The sequence below is a fragment of the Hemiscyllium ocellatum genome, chromosome 5 (genome assembly GCF_020745735.1).
Source record: "Hemiscyllium ocellatum isolate sHemOce1 chromosome 5, sHemOce1.pat.X.cur, whole genome shotgun sequence".
Lineage (NCBI taxonomy): Eukaryota > Metazoa > Chordata > Chondrichthyes > Orectolobiformes > Hemiscylliidae > Hemiscyllium > Hemiscyllium ocellatum.
The window spans coordinates 23,382,954-23,405,454 of record NC_083405.1 but is presented as its reverse complement, the minus strand read 5'-3'; the positions used below and the strand labels follow the sequence as shown (position 1 = coordinate 23,405,454).

Sequence of the window (22,501 nt, the reverse complement as noted above, 5' to 3'; positions counted from 1 at the left end):
AATATAAAAGTTTAGATAGGGGTGGCCAATGAATATATAAGCGGAATGTTAATTCTGTTAAATATGTGGTTATTGTCACTTCCAATCTTGCTTGGACGTGGTTCATATCAACGCATCATATCAACTGACTGCAGCTCAACTATTTCACTCTCTCTACAACTGAAACAACACCTTCGTTGCTTGCTAATTCTGCAACCCCAGCAGATATACTTATGGTACTAAAAGCAATGCTCAACAAAGAGGGAGAAACATGGCTGGTGGTGATTCAGACAGGAGTTTGGAAGAGGGTGCTAGGTACATAAATGCAGAGTCAGTGAAACAGCCTATCCTTGGCCAAAATAATTTTATGTTTTGAAAATACATAGAGAAAAAAAAATTGGATTCTTCCTTTCATAACTTTGTAGATGTTATTTGTATGGTTTCTTCATATTGAATTGAGAGAGATTCAAAGTCAGAACATTAACTTTAGAAACTTAAGTCGTTCAAAGTAAGAAACGTGATGGAATGACAATAAACAGTGCTGAAATATTTTCAATGTCAACTGTTCTGCTCTACTGAACTTTTGTCGAGAGAAAAATAAAACCTTACATAGAATAAATAATTATCTGAAGTATGAAAGCCAAGTAATGACTACCAGAAGTATTATTTGGAATAGAGGAATGGCCACAAGAAATGAAGTGAAGGTGGTGCATAGGATATGGCACACAACTGTTTTAAATGTTAATGGAACCTTCACAGCAGATTGGATACACTTAAGCATCGCTTTCTCAGCACCCAAGCAGAAGGGACTGAAAACTTGCATTTCATCTGTTAGCCTGTGCTCTGAAAAATTAGCCACCCCTGTTTGAAATGGCTGCAAATTTGACAGCAAGACCCAATTACTTTGAAAGGACAACAGCTTTCTCACCTGAGTATTTGAAGTCACTATCAATGCACTTGTTATGTTTGTCTGTGGTTTCCCACTTGGGATAGGTAGTGTAGGTGCTAAAGTTGCCATCAAAGGAGCTAATGCTGGGACACCAAAGTGGTGAAGGTTTGAAGTTGTGCATGGAGTAGAGTCAGAATCCTGTTAAAAGCACCATTAAAAACACTTTCACAGTGCCATTTTAACCAATTATTTAAAGTAGTACTATTTTAATACAAATTTGTTCCAAGATCAGACTTAAATCATGAATCAATAGATGAGGATTAAAGAACCATTATTCTAAACAATTCATACATTATGAATACTAAACAGTATTTTGGTAGCAATTCTGATTACAAAAATTCATTGAAAATCCCATTAATAAACTATTGACTATACTCACTATATCACTTCCAGACAGTGATGAAGCTGAAGATGATGAGGCAGAGGAGAGCTGCTGTGGACTGGACAGAGACATTGGTGATGCTTGGTTATAGTGAGATTCAGAATCTCTGCTTTGCTGCTGTTCTCTGATGATGTTACCAGTAGCCTTATCCACTGGTTCAATCTTAACACCATTATCTGATTTGAAAAGGAAAATAAAAGACCATGTAGAAACATTAGAACAGCAACAATTTGTATAAAATGTTTACAATGGATGCCTCCACCGGTACAAAGTTGTAATTCAAAGAAAAACAATCAATGCAAACTAAGGGCCAGGTATTGCATGTAACATTGACCATAAAGAAAACATCAATTGATCCCTCTGGCAAATGTTTCACTTCAAGCACCTGCAACAGTTCTACACCTGACTGTAGTATTCTTCATCAGGCAGTCAGAACATGGAACAGCAGTGATATCACCAGATTGTCCATGCAATCAACTATATTAATGCAGTTTTACAGTTACACAAACAGGAAACCAAAATCACTAAACATCAATTTAGAATTGTTTTACTTTAACTAGAACAAATGAATTAAAGACTGGGGCATACAATGGGAAAGGCCTAACTGAAATTGTTCACGTAAATCTAATTAAATATTTAGAGCTTGAAATCTAAATGCAGGGTAGGAAAGTTGACATTTTCAATGATTACAAGTTGTGGGAGGTGCTGAACGACACAGCTGTGTGACAGACTACTTCATGATTTGTGCAGTAATCTGGGCAAATTCTGCAACTGGAGTACAGGAGAGATTAAATAACAAAAAAGACTATGGTGCAAGACAAAGAAAGATGTAATAGGACAAGAAACGAAACAAAAAGCATAATCTCATTGAAGTAAAATTGTGAATAACAAAATGAACACTAACAGCTGCTGTTTGGAGAACTGGGGGAATAGGTTATGATTTAAAATGACTGAACTCAATGTTAAATCTGGAAGGCTGTAAAGGAGTAGTCACCAAATTCATACTGGTTGAGTACTGTACCAAACACCTCAATTTAGACCGCAAACAAGACCCCCTAACTTCCAGTTGCCGGTCACGTTAATTTTCTGTTCTGTTCCTACTCTAGCTAGTCAGTCCCTGACCTCCTATACTATTCAAATTAAGTTCAAATTAAACTTGAGGAACAACATCTCATCTTTCAATTGGACATTTTACAATATTCAGGTGCAACATCAAGTATTCCAGCTCCTATCCCCGAGCTCCACTATAATTCCAGATCTCAGCTATTAATATGATTCTGCTGTTCCCATTTAGTGCAATTCTAGTCCTGCAGTTTTCTTCACTTTTTCCAATGCCATCCACTTTAGTCTTGTCCAATTACCTGTTGTTATTTAATCTCGTCTGCTTCCAGTCTTGACAGCTCTTGACTTTTATTCTTTCACTCACCCATCACATTTTTGCCTCATTATCACTAACCCTTTCTAGTTCAGTGACCTGAAATATCAACAATCAGAAACATCGACTCATCTTTCGACAGAGGTTAGGAGAAAGTGAGGACTGCAGATGCTGGAGATCAAAAGGTGTGGCGCTGGGAAAGCACAGCAGGTCAGGCAGCATCCGAGGAGAGTCTTCAGCTTCTCAAATGCTGCCTGATCTGCTGTGTTTTTCCAGCGCCACACTTCTCTACAGAGGTTCTAACAAAGGCTGAACAGGCTGGGGCTGTTTTCCCTGCAGTGTCGGAGGCTGAGGGATGACCTTATAGAGGTTTACAAAATTATGAGGGGCATGGATAGGATAAATAGACAAAATCTTTTCCCTGGGGTCGGGGAGTCCAGAAGTAGAGGGTGAAGCTTTAGGGTGAGAGGGGAAAGATATAAAAGAGACCTCAGGGGCAACGTTTTCACGCAGAGGGTGGTACGTGTATGGAATGAGCTGCCAGGGGATGTGGTGGAGGCTGGTACAATTGCAACATTCAAGAGGCATTTGGATGGGTATATGAATAGGAAGGGTTTGGAGGGATATGGGCCGGGTGCTGGCAGGTGGGACTAGATTGGGTTGGGATATCTGGTCGGTATGGATGGGTTGGACTGAAGGGTCTGTTTCTATGCTGTACATCTCTATGACTCTATGGACTCTGTGTTCTAAAAAGAGACATGCAAGATGATGCCATATCCCTCTTGGATCGTCTCAACACATTCTAAGCTCACTTTGAGCAGAATTTCAGCAGAGAGGTAACATCCATTCTGAAAAGTCCTGATGAACCTATCCCAACAGTCACTGCATCAGAGGTCTGATCGGTTTTCCTTTGTGTGAATCCAAGGAAAGCGATGGGACCAAGTGAAGTACCAGAGCATGCGCACATCAACTGGCAGAGGTCTTCTCGGACATATCAACCTCTCCCTGCAGCAAGCCACTGTCCCTGCCTATTTCAAGAGGGCCAACATCATTCCTGTGCCTAAGAAGGCTCATGAAGCATGTCTCAATGACTACCGCCCAGTGGCCCTAACTTCAGTGGTCATGAAGTGCTTTGAAAGGTTGGTCATGGCATTGATCAACTCCAGCCTCCTCACTACTCTTGACCCACTCCAATTTGCCTATTGGGAAACAGATCCACTTCAGATGCCATATCACTTGCCCTTCACTCCTCACTAGAACATCTTGACACCACGAACAGTTACGCAAGAATTCTACTCACTGACTACAGTTCAGCCTTCAACACCATTATCCCTCAAGACTGATTACTAAACTTAGTGATCTTGGACTAGGCTCAACTTTCTGCAACTGGATCCTCAGCTTCCTGACTGACAGGCCACAATCAGTGAAGACTGGGGGCAATATTTCATCATCACTAACACTCAATACTGGAGCCACCCAAGGGTGCGTACTCAGCCCCCTACTTTACTCACTATATACATAAGACTGTGTCGCCAAATACCAGATTAATGCCACTTACAAGTTTGCTGATGACACCACCATTGTCAGTAGCGACGAAACAGACTACAGACGGGAGGAGGAAGATCTGGAAAAATGGTGCACTGAGTACAACCTAGCTCTCAATACCGACAAAGCCAAGGAACCCATTATTCACTTTTAGCGGGATGTTATGCATGCCCCCCTACACATTAACATCACAGTGGTGGAACGAGTAGAGAGTGTCAAGCTCCTGGGAGTGGTCATCCATAACAGGTTTTCTTGGACTCATGTGGATGCACTGGTTACAAAGGCCCAACGTCTCTTCTTCCTCAGGCAGCTGAGAAAATTGGGCATGACGGTGAATACCCTTCATTCTGCCTCCCCCCCACCTTACCCCAGTTCCAACCTTCCAGCTCAGCATCATCCTCCTGACCTGTCCTATTTGTCAGTCTTCTGTCCCACCTATCCATTCCACCCTCCTCTTATCTTATCCCCTCCTCCATCCACTTACTGCACTCTTAGCTATCTTCTCCCCAGCCCCAACCCCTCCCATTTATCTCCCCACCCCAGAGGCTCCCAACCTCATTCCTGATAAAGGGCTTTTGCCCGAAATGTCGATTTCTCCTGCTCCTCCAATGCTGCCTGACCTGCTGTGCTGTTCTGATACCACTCTAATCTTAAATTTTATAGGTGCGCCATCAAGAGCATTCTGTTTGGATGTATCACTACCTGGTATGGCAACTGTACCATTCAAGATCAGAGATTGTTACAAACAGCGGTGAACTCGGCCCAAACAATCAAAAAGGCCAACCTCCCATCTACAGAATCCATCTACCAGCCCACTGTCAAGGAAAGGCCGCCAGCATTCTCAAAGATCCATCCCACCCTGGCAATGCTTTTCTACAACCTCTACCATTGGGGAGAAGGTACAGAAGCCTGAACACATGTACCAGCCAGTTTCAAAAGTTTCTACCATATTGGTTGTTAGAATACTGAATGGACTCACAAACTCTTAGCATTCGCCTATACCTGTGTTTTTGTTTTTGCCACTGTTTACTTATTATTTACTTACCTATGCTACGTAACTGCTTGCAAGACAAAGCTTTTCACCGTGCCTCTAGATTCAATTCAGTTCAGCTTGCTGACTAGAATATTTCTGACATCTACAATTTTTATTTCAGATGTGCATCAACTGTAGTATTTTACTGTTGTCTCGTCTAACCATGGACTGTAATGGTTCATGCAGGTCGCTCACCACTACCTTCCCTAAAGATGGTCAATAAAGACTAGCCAAACCAATAATTATTCATTCATGGAAAGTAGTCATTAAAATGAAACTGAGATTCTGTGAAGGGAAGAAATAGTTTCTATTGGATCTAGTTACCAATTTAAAACCTTTGCTTAAATTACCCCTTAATTTTCTAGATTCCAGGGAACATGACTGTGCTTGTTAATCTGGCCTTAAAGTTCAATCATGGATTTCAAGAATCATTCTCATGCTGAACCCCCTTCAAAGCCAATAATGCATGGAAGAACACTTCACTATATTTGCTAGTACAGATAGCCTGTATAGCTATACAGTAACTTCCACCCTCTTGTATTTTAATCCTAGAGGAGACAGTCTTTAAGATGTACAACCAATGTATCTAGCGTCACACAAGCACTGAAATTCATATACCGCAATCATTTGAGGAGAGAAGAATTTCTTTTGACCTGACAGCAACATCCCTGTTAGTGACAAATACCACTTGTGTTGCTGCTCCATAGAAACAGTGTGAAACAGTTAACTTCACCTATTTCCCAAACCTTTGATAAAGTTTAGCCTTCCAGGGAAATGTGAGGTATACTTGGCACAAGTGACACCTGAGATCCATTCGTGATACTGCATAATATAAAGAATCAGTGAAGCCATTATCCTACAAGGTTGCACCTTTTCCAGCATCCAAATTACAAGGTGAATAAATGGCCCAGGTCCAATTTATGAGGTTGGTAGTTGGGCTAAACTCTAGTGGTACCGTTGGAACCCAAATGAGTATGCTGACCACGTGGTAGACAGAAGAGGTCCTCCTGATTGAGCTCATAACTCTCTGGTCCTGAGACTTTATTGCTATTGCCATTGTTTTCTTGATTATTGTGGTTTTGCAGTCATTAGTTTTGTTGAGTCCATACTCCTAATTCAATTTAAGCTGTTTTGGAATGTCCAGCATTTACTACCTCTTTTCCTAAGAACACAAAGTAATCAATCATTCAATAATCTATCACGTCCCTATTTTCAACAGCGCTATAATAAGCAAAGTTGCTCAAAAGTTTAAAGTAGATGCACTGCAAGACAGCACGACCAAGTGGAACACCGGTCACGGACACTTCCTGTACATGAAGTGTTACCATCTGCACAAGCTCCAGCTTTGGGTTTCAGATCTTGAACAGCATCTGGATCACTGAGATATCTCCACAAAGCAAAGAACTAGGAGGATGTTCAGAGAGCTGGTCACACCACAGATTAGAGGGGAGCAGGCAGTGAGGAAATAGCTAACGCACTACCAGTCAGTCCAAGCAAATCAGGCAGGTATTATCAGGAGTCACGAGAAATTCAGCTCATTATCTGGCCTTTCCATTCTGGATATTGGCGATGGTGATGTGTCCTTGGAGTAGTGCACTGTAGATGGCAGAGGAGAGGAGGATGAAAACAGTATTGATAGGGGATTCTTTATTTTGGGGGGACAGATGTTCCTGGGGCTATCAATGTGACTTCAGGTTGGTGTGTTGCCTCCCTCCTGTCAACGTCAAGGTTATCACAGAATAGCTGCTGGACAATCTTCTGGGGAAGGGGAGACAGGCAAAGATCACAGTAGTAATGACATTGCTGGAAAGGAGAATGTGGTCCTGCTATTAGAATTTCAATAACTAAGTTTAAAAAAAAACCAACATGATCTCTAAAAAATAGTAATGTCTGGATTACTCCCAATACCACATTCAAGTGAATATAGAAATAAGAAGGTGATACAGATGAATGTGTAGTTGGAAAGATGATGCAGGAAGGAGCACTTCAGATTCCTACAGCCACCAAGACTGACTCTGGGGAGATGGCACCTGTACAAACTGGACAGGGTTGCATCTAAACTACGATTAGAGCAAGTTTTTTGATGGGTGTTTTGTTAGTACTGTTGGGGGGGTACTGAGCAATCTTGGCAGAGCTATAGAAACCAGGACAGAGTGTTTGAAAGTAACACCAGATGCATTACATGCTCAGAGAAGCAGGTAACACAAAAATAGAGAACAGCAAGTTAACAGGAGAGTTAGAGTAATGTAGAAAGTACCAAACTCTAAAGCGAAGTTTCAATGCATGCAAGTAAAGCCCTGGAGTATAGTTAATAAGATTGCAGAGTTAGAGCAACAGATTATCCATTGCGATTATGATGTTGCATTTATTTCAGAGATCTGACTGAACAAAGGGCAGATCATTGTTAAAAATACTCCTGACAACAAGATATTCAGAAAGATAGGCAAGTTAAAAAGGGGTGGAGCTTTTGAGTATTTTGGGTTTTTTTTAAAAAATTGGGCCCTAACTCCTCAAATCCTCAGCAAAGAGTCATCCTTGATATGTCGTTGTTCACATACAGACTATGGAATTTGGTCTTTACTATCAAATGGTCTCTGTCTGCTGCAAAGTGTCTTCAGCAACACATCCTTCAGAATTTCTGTTCACATCTGTAGAGTTGAATATGTATTTCCTTAACTATATTGACTTCTATCATTACATTGCTGTTTACTTTCTCACTTGACTGCCTCCTGCAGCCTAGTACCATTGCTAGTTTGTCCATCCTGCTGTCCTTGTTTTGGTTTACGTTGATAGGAAGTACCTCAAAAATAACGGGTGAATCCCAGACTTCGCCTTCACCGAACTTTGAGACCCTTACTTCCAATCGCAACCTTTTGTCATTCATCATTTACCAACTCACGTTTTACGTAACCTATGGAACAATATTTCCCAGGTAGCTTTGTTCTTTGAAGTCTGATCAAGTTTTCAGCTCAGTCATCAGTTCAGCAAACTCGGCCAAAATTTCAAGGTCCAGCAGTCACAGACACCTTTGTCCAGAACTAAGCTCACCATAATTTCCCAGGAGCTGCAGTTATAGTGCATATGGTGTGCAATTACTAACCTTATTTAATGGTTTAGTTTGAAATTTTTTAATTGACAATATCATAGTATAAATAATTAATCGTAATTCTGTTTTGTTATTAATTCAGTAAAATAACAGCAAGTCATTCTTTTAGTAGTACCAAAAGAACACACTCACCAGCTACTGGACATAAAACACTCTTTCACAATCAAACTGTGAGCCACTGTTTAAGCATTGCACATATTTGTCTGCAAATTATAATAATTTCCATAACACTCTTAGGACAAAGTCCAGGACTATACCTTATAGTGCACTGGACTACAGGGTGGTCATAGAGAGGTTTTCCAGAACGAAGTGTTGCGTTGCAGGGATCAATGCTGGGTCCACTGTTGTTTATCATTTTATGATTTGGATGAGAATTTAGGAGGCAAAGTTAATAAGTCTGTGGATGAAACCAAAATTGGTGCTACAGTGGACAGCGAAAGTTCTCTCATAATACAACAGGATCTTGATCAGCTGAGCCAAACAGACCAAAGAGTGGCAGACAGGATTTCATTTAGGTAAATGCAAGCTGTTACAATTTGGTAAGACAAACCAGGGTAGGACTTACATAATTATGGTAGGGCCTTGGAGTGTGTTGTTGAACAGAGACACCTCGGGGTTCAAATACATAGTTCCTTGAAAATGGCATACAGAAGTAGGTAAGGTGGTGAAGAAAGAACTTGGCATGCTTGCCTTCAGTGGTCAGAGTACTGAGAATTGGAATTGCGACGTCATGTTGCAGCTTACAGGGCAGTGGTGAGGTCACTGTTAGACTACTGCATACACCTCTGGTCACCGTACAATAGAATAGAAAAACAGAATCCCGACTGTGTGGAAACAGGCACTTCAGCCCAACAAGTCCACACTGACCCTCCAGAGAGTATCCCACCTAAACCCATTATTCTACCTTATACAGCTGACTAATGCACCTAACCTATACATTCCTGAACATGATGGGCAATTTACTACGGCCAATTCACCTAACCTGCACATCTTTGGCTTGTGGGAGGAAACCCACATAAACTCCACACAGACAGTCGCCCGAAGCTGGAATCGAACCTGGGTCCCTGGCGCTGTGAGGCAGCAGTGCTAAGTACTGAGACATCATTCTGCCCTAAATAATATTAAGTTGAAAAGGGTTACAAATGATGTTGCCAGTAATAGAGGGTTTAAGTTATAAGGAGAGGTTGGGACTTATTTTCCCTTGTAGTGCAAGATGTTGATCTTTTAGGAGGTTTAGAAAATCCTAAGCAGCATAGGTAAGGTAAATAGCCAGGGTCTTTTCCCTTGGTTAGGGGAATTCAAAACATGATGGTATTGTTAAAAGGTGAGAGGGGAGTGATTTAAAGGGACTGGAGAGTCAACATTTTCTCACAGAGTGATGCGTACATGGAATGAACTGCCTGAAGCAGGTACAGTTACAACACTTAAAAGACATTTTGATAAGTACATGAATAGGAAAGGTTTGCAGAAATATGGGCCAAACACAGGAAAATTGGACAAGTTTAGTTTGGGAAACCTGGTCAGCCAGATGAAAGGTCTGTCTGTGCAATATGCATCTCTCTCTAAAATTGCTAGTTTTCAGATCCTAAATTAATGATGAAAAGTTATTTTGCATAACTTACAATGTTTGTGGAACATGCTAAGTGAAGTGAATGAAATACAGGATTTTACAAAAAAGACATCACAATTGATTGTGACATAATCAAAAGATAACCACAACAAGGTAGACTGGCAGTCTGCAGGCAAAGCTCACACAAGGGGAGGAGAAAGAGGCAGTTAGTCAGTTTTCCAGTCAGAATGCCTACCAACTCATCTCACTAATAGGCTACAAAAATGATAAGTTAAACTTCCTTTTAGATACAACACTTGTACTAACCACAATCAGGTGATCCAAGAATCTTTCCTGCACCCCATTTCTTCCTGATCCACTCTCTATAATCTATGACTTCTTGAGTCACTTTGATTATACGTCCAAGAGTGCTGAAACAAAATGAAATACACTTAAATTATAGCTCATGAAAATCATTCATTAATAAATTGAAAATTGCAATACCCTACCTCTCAGAATCTCTGTTTGGATAAGATCTTGCCAGTGGTGAAACAGCATGGCTAAGAACAATGTATGCATAGTCAAAGACTTGTTTGACTTGCATGGCTCCATACGAACTTCTCCCCACATCGTTTCCTATCAGGAACAACATAAATTCACTCTTTGCTAAGCAAATCTTCAGGTTTTAAAAAGCAAACTTTTGAATGCACAAATTGTATAACAATACACTTGAGCTCAAAACACTTATTATTCCTAATTATGTTGATAAATTCAGGGTCAGTGAAACAACCTTACATCTTGAAAACACTTGACCAACATGCTGATGCAGATAGGGGGGAAGAGTGAGTGTTTATGGGTGTGTGAGAGAGAGAGAGTGAGAGAGAGAGTGAGAGAGAGAGTGAGAGAGAGAGTGAGAGAGAGAGGGAGAGAGAGAGTGAGAGAGAGAGTGAGAGAGAGTGTGAGAGAGAGGACAGAGAGCGGTGTGAGAGAGAGAGAGAGAGAGAGCGGTGTGAGAGAGAGAGAGAGAGCGGTGTGAGAGAGAGAGAGAGAGCGGTGTGAGAGAGAGAGAGAGAGAGAGAGAGAGAGCGGTGTGAGAGTGAGAGTGAGAGAGAGAGAGAGAGTGTGAGAGAGAGAGAGAGTGTGAGAGAGTGTGAGAGAGAGAGAGAGAGTGTGAGAGAGAGAGAGAGAGAGAGAGAGAGTGTGAGAGAGAGAGAGAGAGAGAGAGAGAGAGAGAGAGAGAGCGCGCGCCAGAGCGGTGAGAGAGAGAGACAGAGCGGTGAGAGAGACAGACAGAGCGGTGTGAGAGAGAGAGACAGACAGACAGAGCGGTGAGAGAGAGAGAGAGAGAGAGAGAGAGACAGACAGACAGAGCGGTGAGAGAGAGAGAGAGAGACAGAGAGAGAGACAGACAGAGCGGTGAGAGAGACAGACAGAGCGGTGTGAGAGAGAGAGACAGAGCGGTGAGAGAGAGAGACAGACAGACAGAGCGGTGAGAGAGAGAGACAGACAGAGCGGTGTGAGAGAGAGAGACAGAGCGGTGAGAGAGAGAGACAGACAGACAGAGCGGTGAGAGAGAGAGACAGACAGACAGAGCGGTGAGAGAGAGAGAGAGAGACAGAGCGGTGAGAGAGAGAGAGAGAGACAGAGCGGTGAGAGAGAGAGAGAGAGAGACAGAGCGGTGAGAGAGAGGGAGAGAGACAGAGCGGTGAGAGAGAGAGAGAGAGACAGAGCGGTGAGAGAGAGACAGAGCGGTGAGAGAGAGACAGAGCGGTGAGAGAGAGACAGAGCGGTGAGAGAGAGAGAGAGAGAGAGACAGAGCGGTGAGAGAGAGAGAGAGCGGGGAGAGAGAGAGCGCGAGAGAGAGAGAAAGAACGAAAGAAGTGCGGGGAAGGAGAGACAGTGTGACACAAACGGACAGACATCATCTCACTCAGACCAGGTGAAGGAACATTGACCACTCCAAGAATAAATTTACCAACAATACCACAAGGATTGGGTGATAATTTAATATAAAACAAGCCATCAGTACTTCCAATTGCAGCAAAAATATGAAAAACGATATGCCCTTTCTAGTATTCTGAATAGTAATCTTCCACAAGCATGAGTTATCAGCCATACAGAGAGAAAATATTAAATTATAGGAAACTGATCCCACATATTTTTACTATGCAGGCAAATACTGTGTATACTCAAGTACAAATCAATGTAAAAGTCGATGCTCTATTTTTGGCCAAATACTCTGGAACTTTCCATAAGTCTCGTGTAAAGGTCGACCCTAGTTCTTCTCATAGCAGATCAGCATTTACAAGCCAAGGTATTATCCTGTTCATAAATGTTATGGCGACAATGACCGATGAGAGACTGTATGACAGTCAAATTTCCGGTAGCTTTTTTTAAAATTAGAAAAGCTCAAAATGTTAGTTTGAAAATCTAGAACAACTGCAGATGAGTCAAAACAAAGGGAAATGGAAGAAATCAGCAGGAAAGTTTAAGACACATCAAGTTAGGTGTGTGCAGCTCAGCTGAGCTCAATTCCCCTGTAACACTCATTGAATACAGTCATATACCTAGTTGAGGTTTTGAAAGTTCATCATTTTTTGTAAAAATGCCTTCCTGAAAAAGCAAAAAAAAAGCAGCATTTAAACTGAAAGTTATTGAAATTGAAGAGAAGACAAAAAGCTGTAGCAGCCATTACTGTCATTTTTTTTATTCATTCAGCAATCAATCGGGCTTCTGCTAATCAGATGCTATTTTGGACTATAGCATGAATTTCAGCCCCTCAAATGTGATATCCATGTAATAGTTGACCCATAAATTTAACCTTAAGAAAGTCCTAAAAATTCAACTTTTACACGAGTATATATGGTAATTGCTGACAATTTACTGTACCATTCTGAATGAAAAATGTCTGAATGTGAAATTGTGCCAAACTCTGTGCAGCAAAATAAATAACAAGCAACAAGATAGAAACTTGCATCATTGGTTGGGTGTAAAACTGGGCAATTTGTGGACATTTTATCCTGATTTACTTAAAAGAGGGCTGAACACAATATTCTGGATCAAACATATCAGATTGTTGGCAGTCCCAAGCTGAAATCTGTCAGAAATTAAGCAAGGTCTACGCTGAGCGAGATCAGATCAGTCCTTCTGGTCTAAATGGTTAAAACAGACCTTTCATAAGGAATACCAGAAGCTGTCAAAGAAAAGACAAGTAATCAATTTTTCTACCATTTACCTGAATGTGGAGCAGTACATATTCTGTTTAGATCCATAGCAATATTCTCAGGCTTGTGCCAGTCTATATATGCACTCCCTACTAATACATTTTGCTGTTGCCCAACTAGTGCTCACTCTGTCAAACAAATCGCATCAAAACAACCAAGTCACACTTGCAGCTTGTTGGTTTTATAACAATGACGGACAAACCAATTTCAGTCGATCCTCAGGCAAAAGTCAGCTCCTGTGGTGGGCGTTGCCATTACATATCTGTTTTGATTCTGAAATTCAGTCCTGACCAATTGCTAACCAACACTTCACACAGCAAACTGGAGAGCAATTCCATGCCACAGGAGGTCAGAAAGAGGAAACAGAGTAAAGGGAGGATAGAAATTCAATGCAAAACATCTACCAAAACATTACATTAAATTTAACTTTTGCCATGTGGGGCTTGCCTTCCATAAGCTACAATCTTATCATTCTATAATAAAATAATAATTGCTGCGAGACAAGAAGAAATATCAAGTAAAACAGAAGAAGCAGCATGTATGCTGTTTCTTAAGAACATTTCTCAAGTGTAGGTAAGTCAACTTGTGTACAAAGGATTCCATAGCACTTTCTAAAAGGTGACCTTTGTCACTTCTGGGTCTAATCAATATTTATTTCTAGTCACCATCAACAAAACCAATTTCCTGACCATTTAGTACTTCGTTATTTGTGAAATGTATGGAGTGCAACTGGCTGTCATATTTACCACAAAATAACAGTTACTAGACTTCAAAAATAATTTATTGGCAGAGAGTGGCTTTGGAATATCCCAGGAAACAAAGATACTTGACTCAAATATATGACGACTCATTACTACATCAAGATAAAGTTAAACAATTGATTTAGTAGAAGGAAAATGTTGCAGAAATAAGGTCTCCAACAACCAACCTATCTTTTCTTCCCTCAAAAACTATTGCCCCATTCATTTCTCAATCTGTGTTGAGAGAGTCATTCCCAGATATCATCAGAAAATTAAGCTGTTGTTTTTTTCATGCTTATAAACAGTGCATAGCAATCAGCATAACCAACACTGATCCAAAGTATACCTCTCGATCAGTAAATGCATTAGAGAAAGGAAGAAATCAGAAAATTACAAGGCAACAGTGATGTATTTCTAAATAAAAACATTTTGTTAAATTACCTGGAACCAGAGGATCTTCAATGCATAACATAGAGGGTCTATATCCATTGGTCATGTTCTTCATGATTTCATCTTTGGCAACATAAGAACCTCCACTTCTTATCCTAATACCAGTTTTCAAGTAATTAAAATGTCTCCCATATAGTTCAAAAAATTCTACCAGTAGAACTCCAAGGTTTACACTAGGCCTTCTAGCATCGATCCTCGGATGCAACTGTAAGATCAAAAGATTCAAGCTTTAACTATGCAAAAGAAAGTTCACTAATTGCCACACACTGCTCATTATAGTCAGAGAAAAAAAGGTTTTAACATATCCATGTGTTGAAAAGAACGTGTTTTTACCTGTAGGAAACTAATAGCCATCAAAATGAGGCTGTAAGAACTAATTCCTCCAGTAAAGACTTCATTTAAATCCCTCTGAAGAAGAAATTGTTTTAAGACCAGTATTAAATAAGGCAATACTGGGTAATTCTGTGAAGAAGAAAAAAAATGCATAAATTCTCAATTTAAGATAAAAACTGCTCAAGAATAAACTTGAAACATTAAAAGCGACTGGGTCAGAAAATACAATTGATTTATAGTGCCAAACTTAGCTCATAGTGTTGAATTGAACTTCTGGAGCAGAAAACACAAGAAAAGCATGAACTCTCAATTACAGAATGGTTGGTACCTTGGACAGTATTGCCTTACAATGGATGGTATCCAAAAATACAGCTGGAAAAGCATTTGAAAAGAGCTTGAAGTGAGTGCTAAAGTCAACCAAACAGTGAAATAATTGAATTCACCACACCTTGACAGTGAACAGTTACAAAATGTATTGATCAGAGCCCAAAAAAGGCATGTGCTTCATGGTCATGTTTGCACATTGCAAACATCTTCCACTTTCACCATTTCAAAACATTTCTGCAAACTATTCTAGATGATTACACAAAATCTTTGAGTTTTTATGTTTTTCACTGTTGAAGCATGACTGTTTTCTGCAAACAACAAAGCTTAAATCAAAATTAAATATTGACGCAACATTTCAGTCAAAGGATATAACAGAAAAACAAACCATATCAAAACCAAAGTAGTGTTTGGCAAGAATTTAACAATATTATTAATGGTCAAGGTTCCTTGCATTGTAATTAGCTTTATGGTACTCAATGGAACTACTGGAATAAGAACTTTATGTTAATAAAATATTCGCTTTTCTCAACAAAATTAAACCCTCCAACAGTACTAAGTGTTGTCAAATCCTTTTGGGTACTCAAGATAGGCTGCAATTTCCCAAGTTAAACTTTGAAAATATCAAAACCTACACCTTCAGGCTGTGTCACAAGCTCTGCACCCTCAACAGTGACTGAATCCTTTTCTTAGGCCAATATCTCATGTTAAAGCAGCCTTGGATTCCAATTTGACTTCTGATCTCTATCATAATGATCACGCTATATAATCTTCATGCCATTGCTGACATTATTTATTGCTGAACTCTTTAAATGTACTGTAGAACTTCCATTCTTGACTATCCATATGATATCCTGGTGGAACCATAATTCTTTGATCAACTTGAGCTCATCCAAAACCATATTTGTATTTTACCTCATACCAAAATCTGCACACCTACGGCCAGTGTCCACTTTCCTAAATTGGTTCCCTTTTACTCAATAGCTTAAATTTCAAAATTTTTGATATCCTCATTTATAAATCCTTTCATCTTCCCTGTATTCAGAAAGGGGCAAAACTTGACCTACTCTTGGGAAATAGTGCAGGAGATGATTGAGGTGACAGTGGGGGAGCATGTTGGGACCAGTGACCATGGTTCTATTAACTTTAAAATAATTAAATGGAGAGGCAAAGAAACTGGTCTACACATTCAAGTTCTAAATTGGGACAAAATGAATTTTAAAGGAATTAAACAAGAGTTTGCAGAGGCTGATTGGAGTACTTTGTTTTCAGACTAAGGGACAACTGGCAAATGGGAGGCCTTTAAATGTGATATAGCTGGAGTTCATGGTCTGTATGTTCCTATGAAGGTGAAAGGCAAGGTTGATAGTATGAGGGAACCCTGGATGACAAGAGATATTGTGGTTAACATCTGTGGTAGGTAAGTTACTTGAGAAGATTCTGAGAGATAAGATATACTTGCATTTGGAAAGGGTTTGATTAGGATTAGTCAGCATGCCTTTGTGCGTAAGAGATCATGCCTCACAGATTTGTTACAGCTCTTTGATGAATTTTTAACCAAGAAGGTTAACAAGGGTAGGGAATAAGGTCTTTGATAATGTTCCACATGGTAGGTTGCTCTGGAATGTTAGGTCCTATGGAATCCAAGGGGAGCTGGCAAATTGGGTACACAATTGGCTTGATTATGGGAAACTGAGGGTAATGGTGAAAGGATGCTTGTCTGACAGGATGCCTGTGACTAGTGGAGTGCCTCAGGAGTCAGTACTAGGGTTATTGCTGTTTATTATCAAATCAATGATTTGGATGAGAATGTACAATGCATGAAAAGTATGTTTGCAGATGACTCTAAAATAGGTAGTATCATGGACATGAGGAACGTTATCAGGATTTGCAGCAGAACCTTGATCAGTTGGGGAAGTGGGCAGAGAAATGGCAATGGAGTCTAATATAGATAAATGTGATGTCTTGCATTTTGGAAAGCCAAATCAAGATAGGAGTTTCATGGTGAATGGTAGCAACTTAAGGAGTGGAAATAGAGGGGTCTTGGAGTTCAGGTATACGGTTCTCTGAAAGTGGAGTTACAGTTAGACAGGGCAGTGAAGGCGGCTTTTGGCACACTGGCCTTCATCAGTCAGGTCATTGAGTGTAGAAGTTGGGAAGTTATGTTGCAGTTGTATAGGACATTAGTAAGGCTACACTTGCCGAGTATTGTGTTCAATCTTGATCATCTTGCTATAGGGAGGATGTTATTAAACTGGAAAGAGTGCAGAAGAAGGATGTTGTCAGAACTCAATGGTCTGAGTTATAGGGAGAGGGTGGACAAGCTAGGTCTTTTTTCTTTAGAGCTTAGGACACTGAGGGGGGACCTTTATAGAGACGCATAAGATCATGAGAGGCACGGATAGGGTAAGGGCAATCAGTCTTTTTCCCAGGGTTGGGGAATCAAGGATTAGAGGGCATTAATTTAAGGTTAGAGGGGAAAGAATAAAAGGAAACCTGAGAGGTAACATTTTTCTTTAACACAGGATGGTATGCAGATGGAATAAGCTGCCAGCGGGAAATGGTTGAGGCGGGTACCTTAACAACATTTATAAGGCATTTGGACAAATACATGGATAGGAAAGGTTTAGAAGGACATGGGCCAATTATGGGGAAATGGGGCTCGCGTGGACAGACATTTTGGTCAGCATGAATCAGGATGAGCCGAAGGGCTATAGGATTCTGACTCAAAAAGACAGAATGCCATGTTAGTTATGGGTGACATTGCATCTTCAATTTTCCAGTTTTTGTCTCATTCTTCAAATGCTCTGAATTCATTGAGGCAATCCACAGGAGGTTTAAATCGATTTATACTACAAATAAGTTGGCTGTCTTATGACGACAGGATGGATCGAGTGGGCTTGCTCCTAGTGGGGTGACTTGATTCAAGTGCATGAAATCCTGAACGAGCTTGACGACATGCATGTTTTTTAGTGGATTTGTCTAGAATGAGGCAGCATTGTTTGCAAATCAGAAGCTGCCTTTCAGGGCAGAGAGAAGGAGAAATTATTTTTCCAAGGGTTGTGCAACTTTAGATCTTGGCCACAGAAGGTGTTGATGGCAGTAACATTGAAAATTTTAATACACAAGTAGATAGATTCTTGTTAGCCAGGTGAATCAAAACCTATTGGAGGTCGATAGGAAAGTGGAATTTGAAACACAAATACATCAGCCACAATCTTATTAAATGGCTGAACAGACTCAAGGGGCTGAATAGTGCACTACCTCTCCTATTTCATATGTTTGTCTGTGCAATGAAATATCAAAAAGAGATTTGAAGGAAAACGGTTCGTATGTCCTTAAAACGCAATACCTGACAGATAAATGTTAAAGATAACAAAATCCAAGTTTTAACAACATATATAGAACATAAAAATTAAGAATGAATGAGTGTATATAAATTTTAATAAGGTTGCAATTAAAATACAGTGCAATGTTTGTTTCACATTACAGAACAAATATTGATGATTTTCAGATAGCATAACCTACAGTCGTTTGGATGTTGCTTGTGGGAGACGAAATACAAAGGGATAGGAAAACAAATGGTTTTTGCAGGGAGTGCATGAAATTTGTTTAAAATTATGAAAAGGTAGAAAAGGAATCAGCAATAAGGGTCCAAGAACTAGCCACCAAAGATTTAAGATTAAATTCAAGAGAGCTGTAATACAAAGGAATAGAAATATCAATGGCCTGTGGAACTTTGTTCAAAGGTTAGTGGCTCATACAAAACAAAGTCATGACTTAACTGGATAAATGAGTGGTGAAGGGATAGGGAAACAAATAGGCAAGCACGAACTGAATTATGGAGTTAAACTGTGGGGAAATACTGATGGGTCCACAAGTTAAAGGCCTTTTTTCACATTAATTCTCAGTACTGTGTTTTGTCATATTAATTGTATTGGATTATGAATAAACAAGTGGTCAATACTGGCTAATTAATCTTGAGCACATTTAAGGGGGCTTACAGTGCAGTGAGTTAGACGTTCTGAGTTCAAGTCCCATCAGCTCCAGACGTGTCCTGTGCCCAAATACACTGATTAAAAATTTTCACCAGTTTTAAAGAGATTACTGGGACAACCAGGTTGACTGGTTAATAGGTGGGAAGGAGATTACAAATATATAATACTGTAATCTGCTAAGGACCGATCAAGAAAAGGATTTATGCCTAGGTTCGTGATTCACCATCTGTCTCAAACAAAAGTAGGTGATATCATGCCCTAGTTATTGAGACTCCTGGGGAAATCTGATTTCATTCAATGCAGACTTACGTTAAACCTTTAACCAACGTACAATGCGATTGCACTTGCATTACATCTCTGGTCAAATTCAAACAAACACTCAAACTGTTCTGCTATACTGCTGTATTCAATTGGTCCGTTTTGTAATCAGAAAATCTCCAAGTCTGTATTGATGCTGCTTATTTGTCACTCACACAAATGGAACACAAACAGATTTTTTTTGCAGATAACAGAGAAAAAGTGAGGACTGTAGATGCTGAAGATTGGAGTCGAAAGGTGTGGCGCTGGATCCCAGGAGCAGGAGAGTTAATATTTTGGGAGTAAGCCCTTCATCAGGAATAATGTAGAGCTACAATTCACCTCAAGTTTGATATGCAAACTCATTCAGGTACTGTTCTATGTTTCTAAATCAGTTTATTTTGTCACTACTTCTTGGGCATTTTCTAATCCACCTGCTCAGAGACGTCCTTATACAACTCTGTAGGAAGTGGGACTTGAACCCAGGTCACCTAGTAGAAATACTGGGGGGATCCAAGATGGCGGCGACCCAGCAAGACTGAGTCCACAGTGCTCTACCCAAAACTTGGGAAAAGTGGGCTATCCACCCCCACCACACTCACTAAACCATTTATAATAGTTGTTAACCTTAAATAGTTACCTATTAGTACATTTAAATAGTCTAATACTAGCTGGAAAATGAGTAAAGGGAAGGGAACAGGCGGCTCTAAGAAAGCAGGGACCCCTCCCCCACCCTCTCCCTCTTCAGCTGCAACAAAGGTGTCTTCAGCTACTTCAGGAGATTTACCAATGAAGATGAGCTTTGAGGAGATGTTTGCCAGGTGGGAGGCGAAGATTGATGCTTTTATCGATGAGTCTCGGCAGAGCAGAGAAGCACTATCAGCCGAGCTGCAGAAGCAGGGCAGAGACATTCAGGAATTGGAGTGCCGAGTCAGAGAGGTGGAGTCGAAGGCCGCAGCCTCAGAGACTGGGATAAAATCAACAGCCGACCACATCCGTTTTCTCGAGAATCGAGTCCAGAACCGAGAAAACCACATTGATGACCTCGAAAATCGATGTCGTAGAAAAAATATTCGGTTGTTGGGCCTGCCCGAGCAGGAAGAGGGAGGTCAGCTGACAGCATTCTTAGAGCATTGGCTGCCACAACTTTTAAATCTGCATAATGGATCAGGCCAGGTAAGGGTAGAATGGGCCTACCGGGTCACAGTACGTGGGCCCGGCTCAACCCAGCGCCCACGCCCGGTCCTGTTCCAGCTGCAGAGCTATAGGGAGAGGCAGATGCTCCTGGAAGCCTCAAGAAATCTGGGAAAAGATCCCCAAGCTATGACCCACAAAGGATCCAGGATCATGCTGTTCCAGGACTTCTCCCCAGCTTTGGTCCGAAAGAGGAAGGCATTCGATGAGGCGAAGAAGCGTTTAAGGGACTTAAATATCCAGTACTCCTTACGATATCCAGCGACGCTACGCCTTAGCCACGAAGGATCCATATATAACTTCGGATCACCGGAGAAGGCTAAGGAATTCTTGGACTCTCTTAAATAAACTGTAAGAGATTGTGGACGCTGGTCTGCCTTTCCCATTATTTTGGTTTACATCCCTTCATCTTTTCTTATCTTTCCCCCTATGTGTGTATGTATATATATATGTTGGGGCGTTTGGTTAATGTTGATGGGGAGAGGTGGTTACCTTATTCTATTTTACTTCAGTTTTTAGGAGCGGGGTTGTTTTTCTTTCCCCTGTTATTTTGTGGTATTATATTTAAGTATTACATGTTGAGATTGTAATCTTATAGTTATATATGGTATTAATATTCCCAAATATATTTAGATGTGGGTGTGGGTGGGGGTGGGGTGTTCACTGTTAACTCTAGCTTTGTATTATATTTGAATTCTCCTCATTTTATTGAGGAACACCTGGGTCAAGGGTGGGGCACTGGTTGGAAGAGGGTAAGATGGACTGTGGGAGAGGAAGTGACGCTCCCTGGGAAGAAGGGAGAAAATCTCCAATTCGGAATGTTTTATATCTTTTATACTTAGAAAGAGTTTTTGTTATATTGTTTTGAGTGTATCAGAGAGTCTTTACTTTTGTAAATCTTGTATGCTCCATGCTCGGGATGTTCTAGATAGGGTTTCCCCTCCCAAGGGGTCTCGGATCTGTCCAGATGATTATGGCTGAACAGTCGGTTAAGTGGTGCACCTGGAATGTCAGGGGGAGTAATTCGCCAGTTAAAAGGAAGAAAATATTATCAAATCTTAAGAAGGAGAGAGTTGATATAGCTCTCCTACAGGAGACACACCTGTCGGATAAAGAACACTTAAAATTACGACAGGGCGGATTTGATCAGGCCTTTTTTTCCTCTTTTAATTCAAAAAGCAGGGGAGTCATCATCCTTGTCCGGAAGAACTTCCCTTTGAAAATTCTAAATCAGATAAAAGACGAATCTGGACGATATATTTTGATTAAAGCCCTCATAAATGGAGAGGAATATGGGATCTTAAATGTATACTGCCCCCCGGCACACCCCTTTAAATTCATAACGGAAGCTTTTTCAAAACTGATGGCCTTTGGTGCCCGTCATATAATTATAGGGGGAGACTTTAATTGTATTATGGATCCGGAAATAGACAGGATTCCCAAGAGTGCCGCTGGAGTATCTCCCAGATCTAGACAACTGGCGGACCTGAATAAAGAATTAGGATTGGTAGATGTATGGAGATGTCTCCATCCACAGGGTAGAGATTTTTCTTTCTACTCTAATCCACATAAATGTCACACAAGAATTGATATGTTTTTTGCCCCATCGATTTTTCTAAACTCTATAGCAACCTGTAAAATAGGTACTATAGCAATCTCTGACCATGCCGCTGTATACATGGAAACTAAGGTAAAGAACAATGGGACATCTGCTCGGCATTGGCGTATGGACCCCTTCCTGATAAAAGATAGCAAATTTTTAAAGTACTTCTCCCAAGAACTTAAAACTTTTTTAGAAATTAATACTGGTACGGCTAGCAATCCGTCAATGATGTGGGAGACCATCAAAGCTTATGCACGAGGTTTGATCATCTCCTATTCAGCGACCCAGAGGAAAATGAAGGGAGAGCAACAGCGTCTGCTCGAAGCTCGCCTAAAAGCAGCCGAAACAGCATACGCTGATAGACCTTCTATCACAAAATTGCAGAGGATTACAGCTCTTAGGACAGCTTTAAACACCGCG

At 40.6% G+C, this 22,501-nt stretch overlaps 1 protein-coding gene across 6 annotated transcripts in view; it reads right to left on the bottom strand.

Moving 5' to 3' along the window:
• tent4a (terminal nucleotidyltransferase 4A) overlaps positions 1–22,501 on the bottom strand; it is a 111,480-nt gene that overhangs the window by 20,596 nt on the left and 68,383 nt on the right. For 3 of the 6 annotated variants that reach the window (XM_060824579.1, XM_060824578.1, XM_060824581.1), the window contains exons 6-11: positions 14,666–14,794; positions 14,324–14,537; positions 10,428–10,554; positions 10,246–10,349; positions 1,308–1,486; positions 908–1,066 (exon numbers count right to left, since the gene is read on the bottom strand). In XM_060824579.1, coding sequence (XP_060680562.1) covers positions 908–1,066; positions 1,308–1,486; positions 10,246–10,349; positions 10,428–10,554; positions 14,324–14,537; positions 14,666–14,794 — 912 coding nt within the window. The remainder of the gene's footprint in view (positions 1–907; positions 1,067–1,307; positions 1,487–10,245; positions 10,350–10,427; positions 10,555–14,323; positions 14,538–14,665; positions 14,795–22,501) is intronic. The other 3 variants (XM_060824582.1, XM_060824583.1, XM_060824580.1) reach the window with 2 other exon arrangements.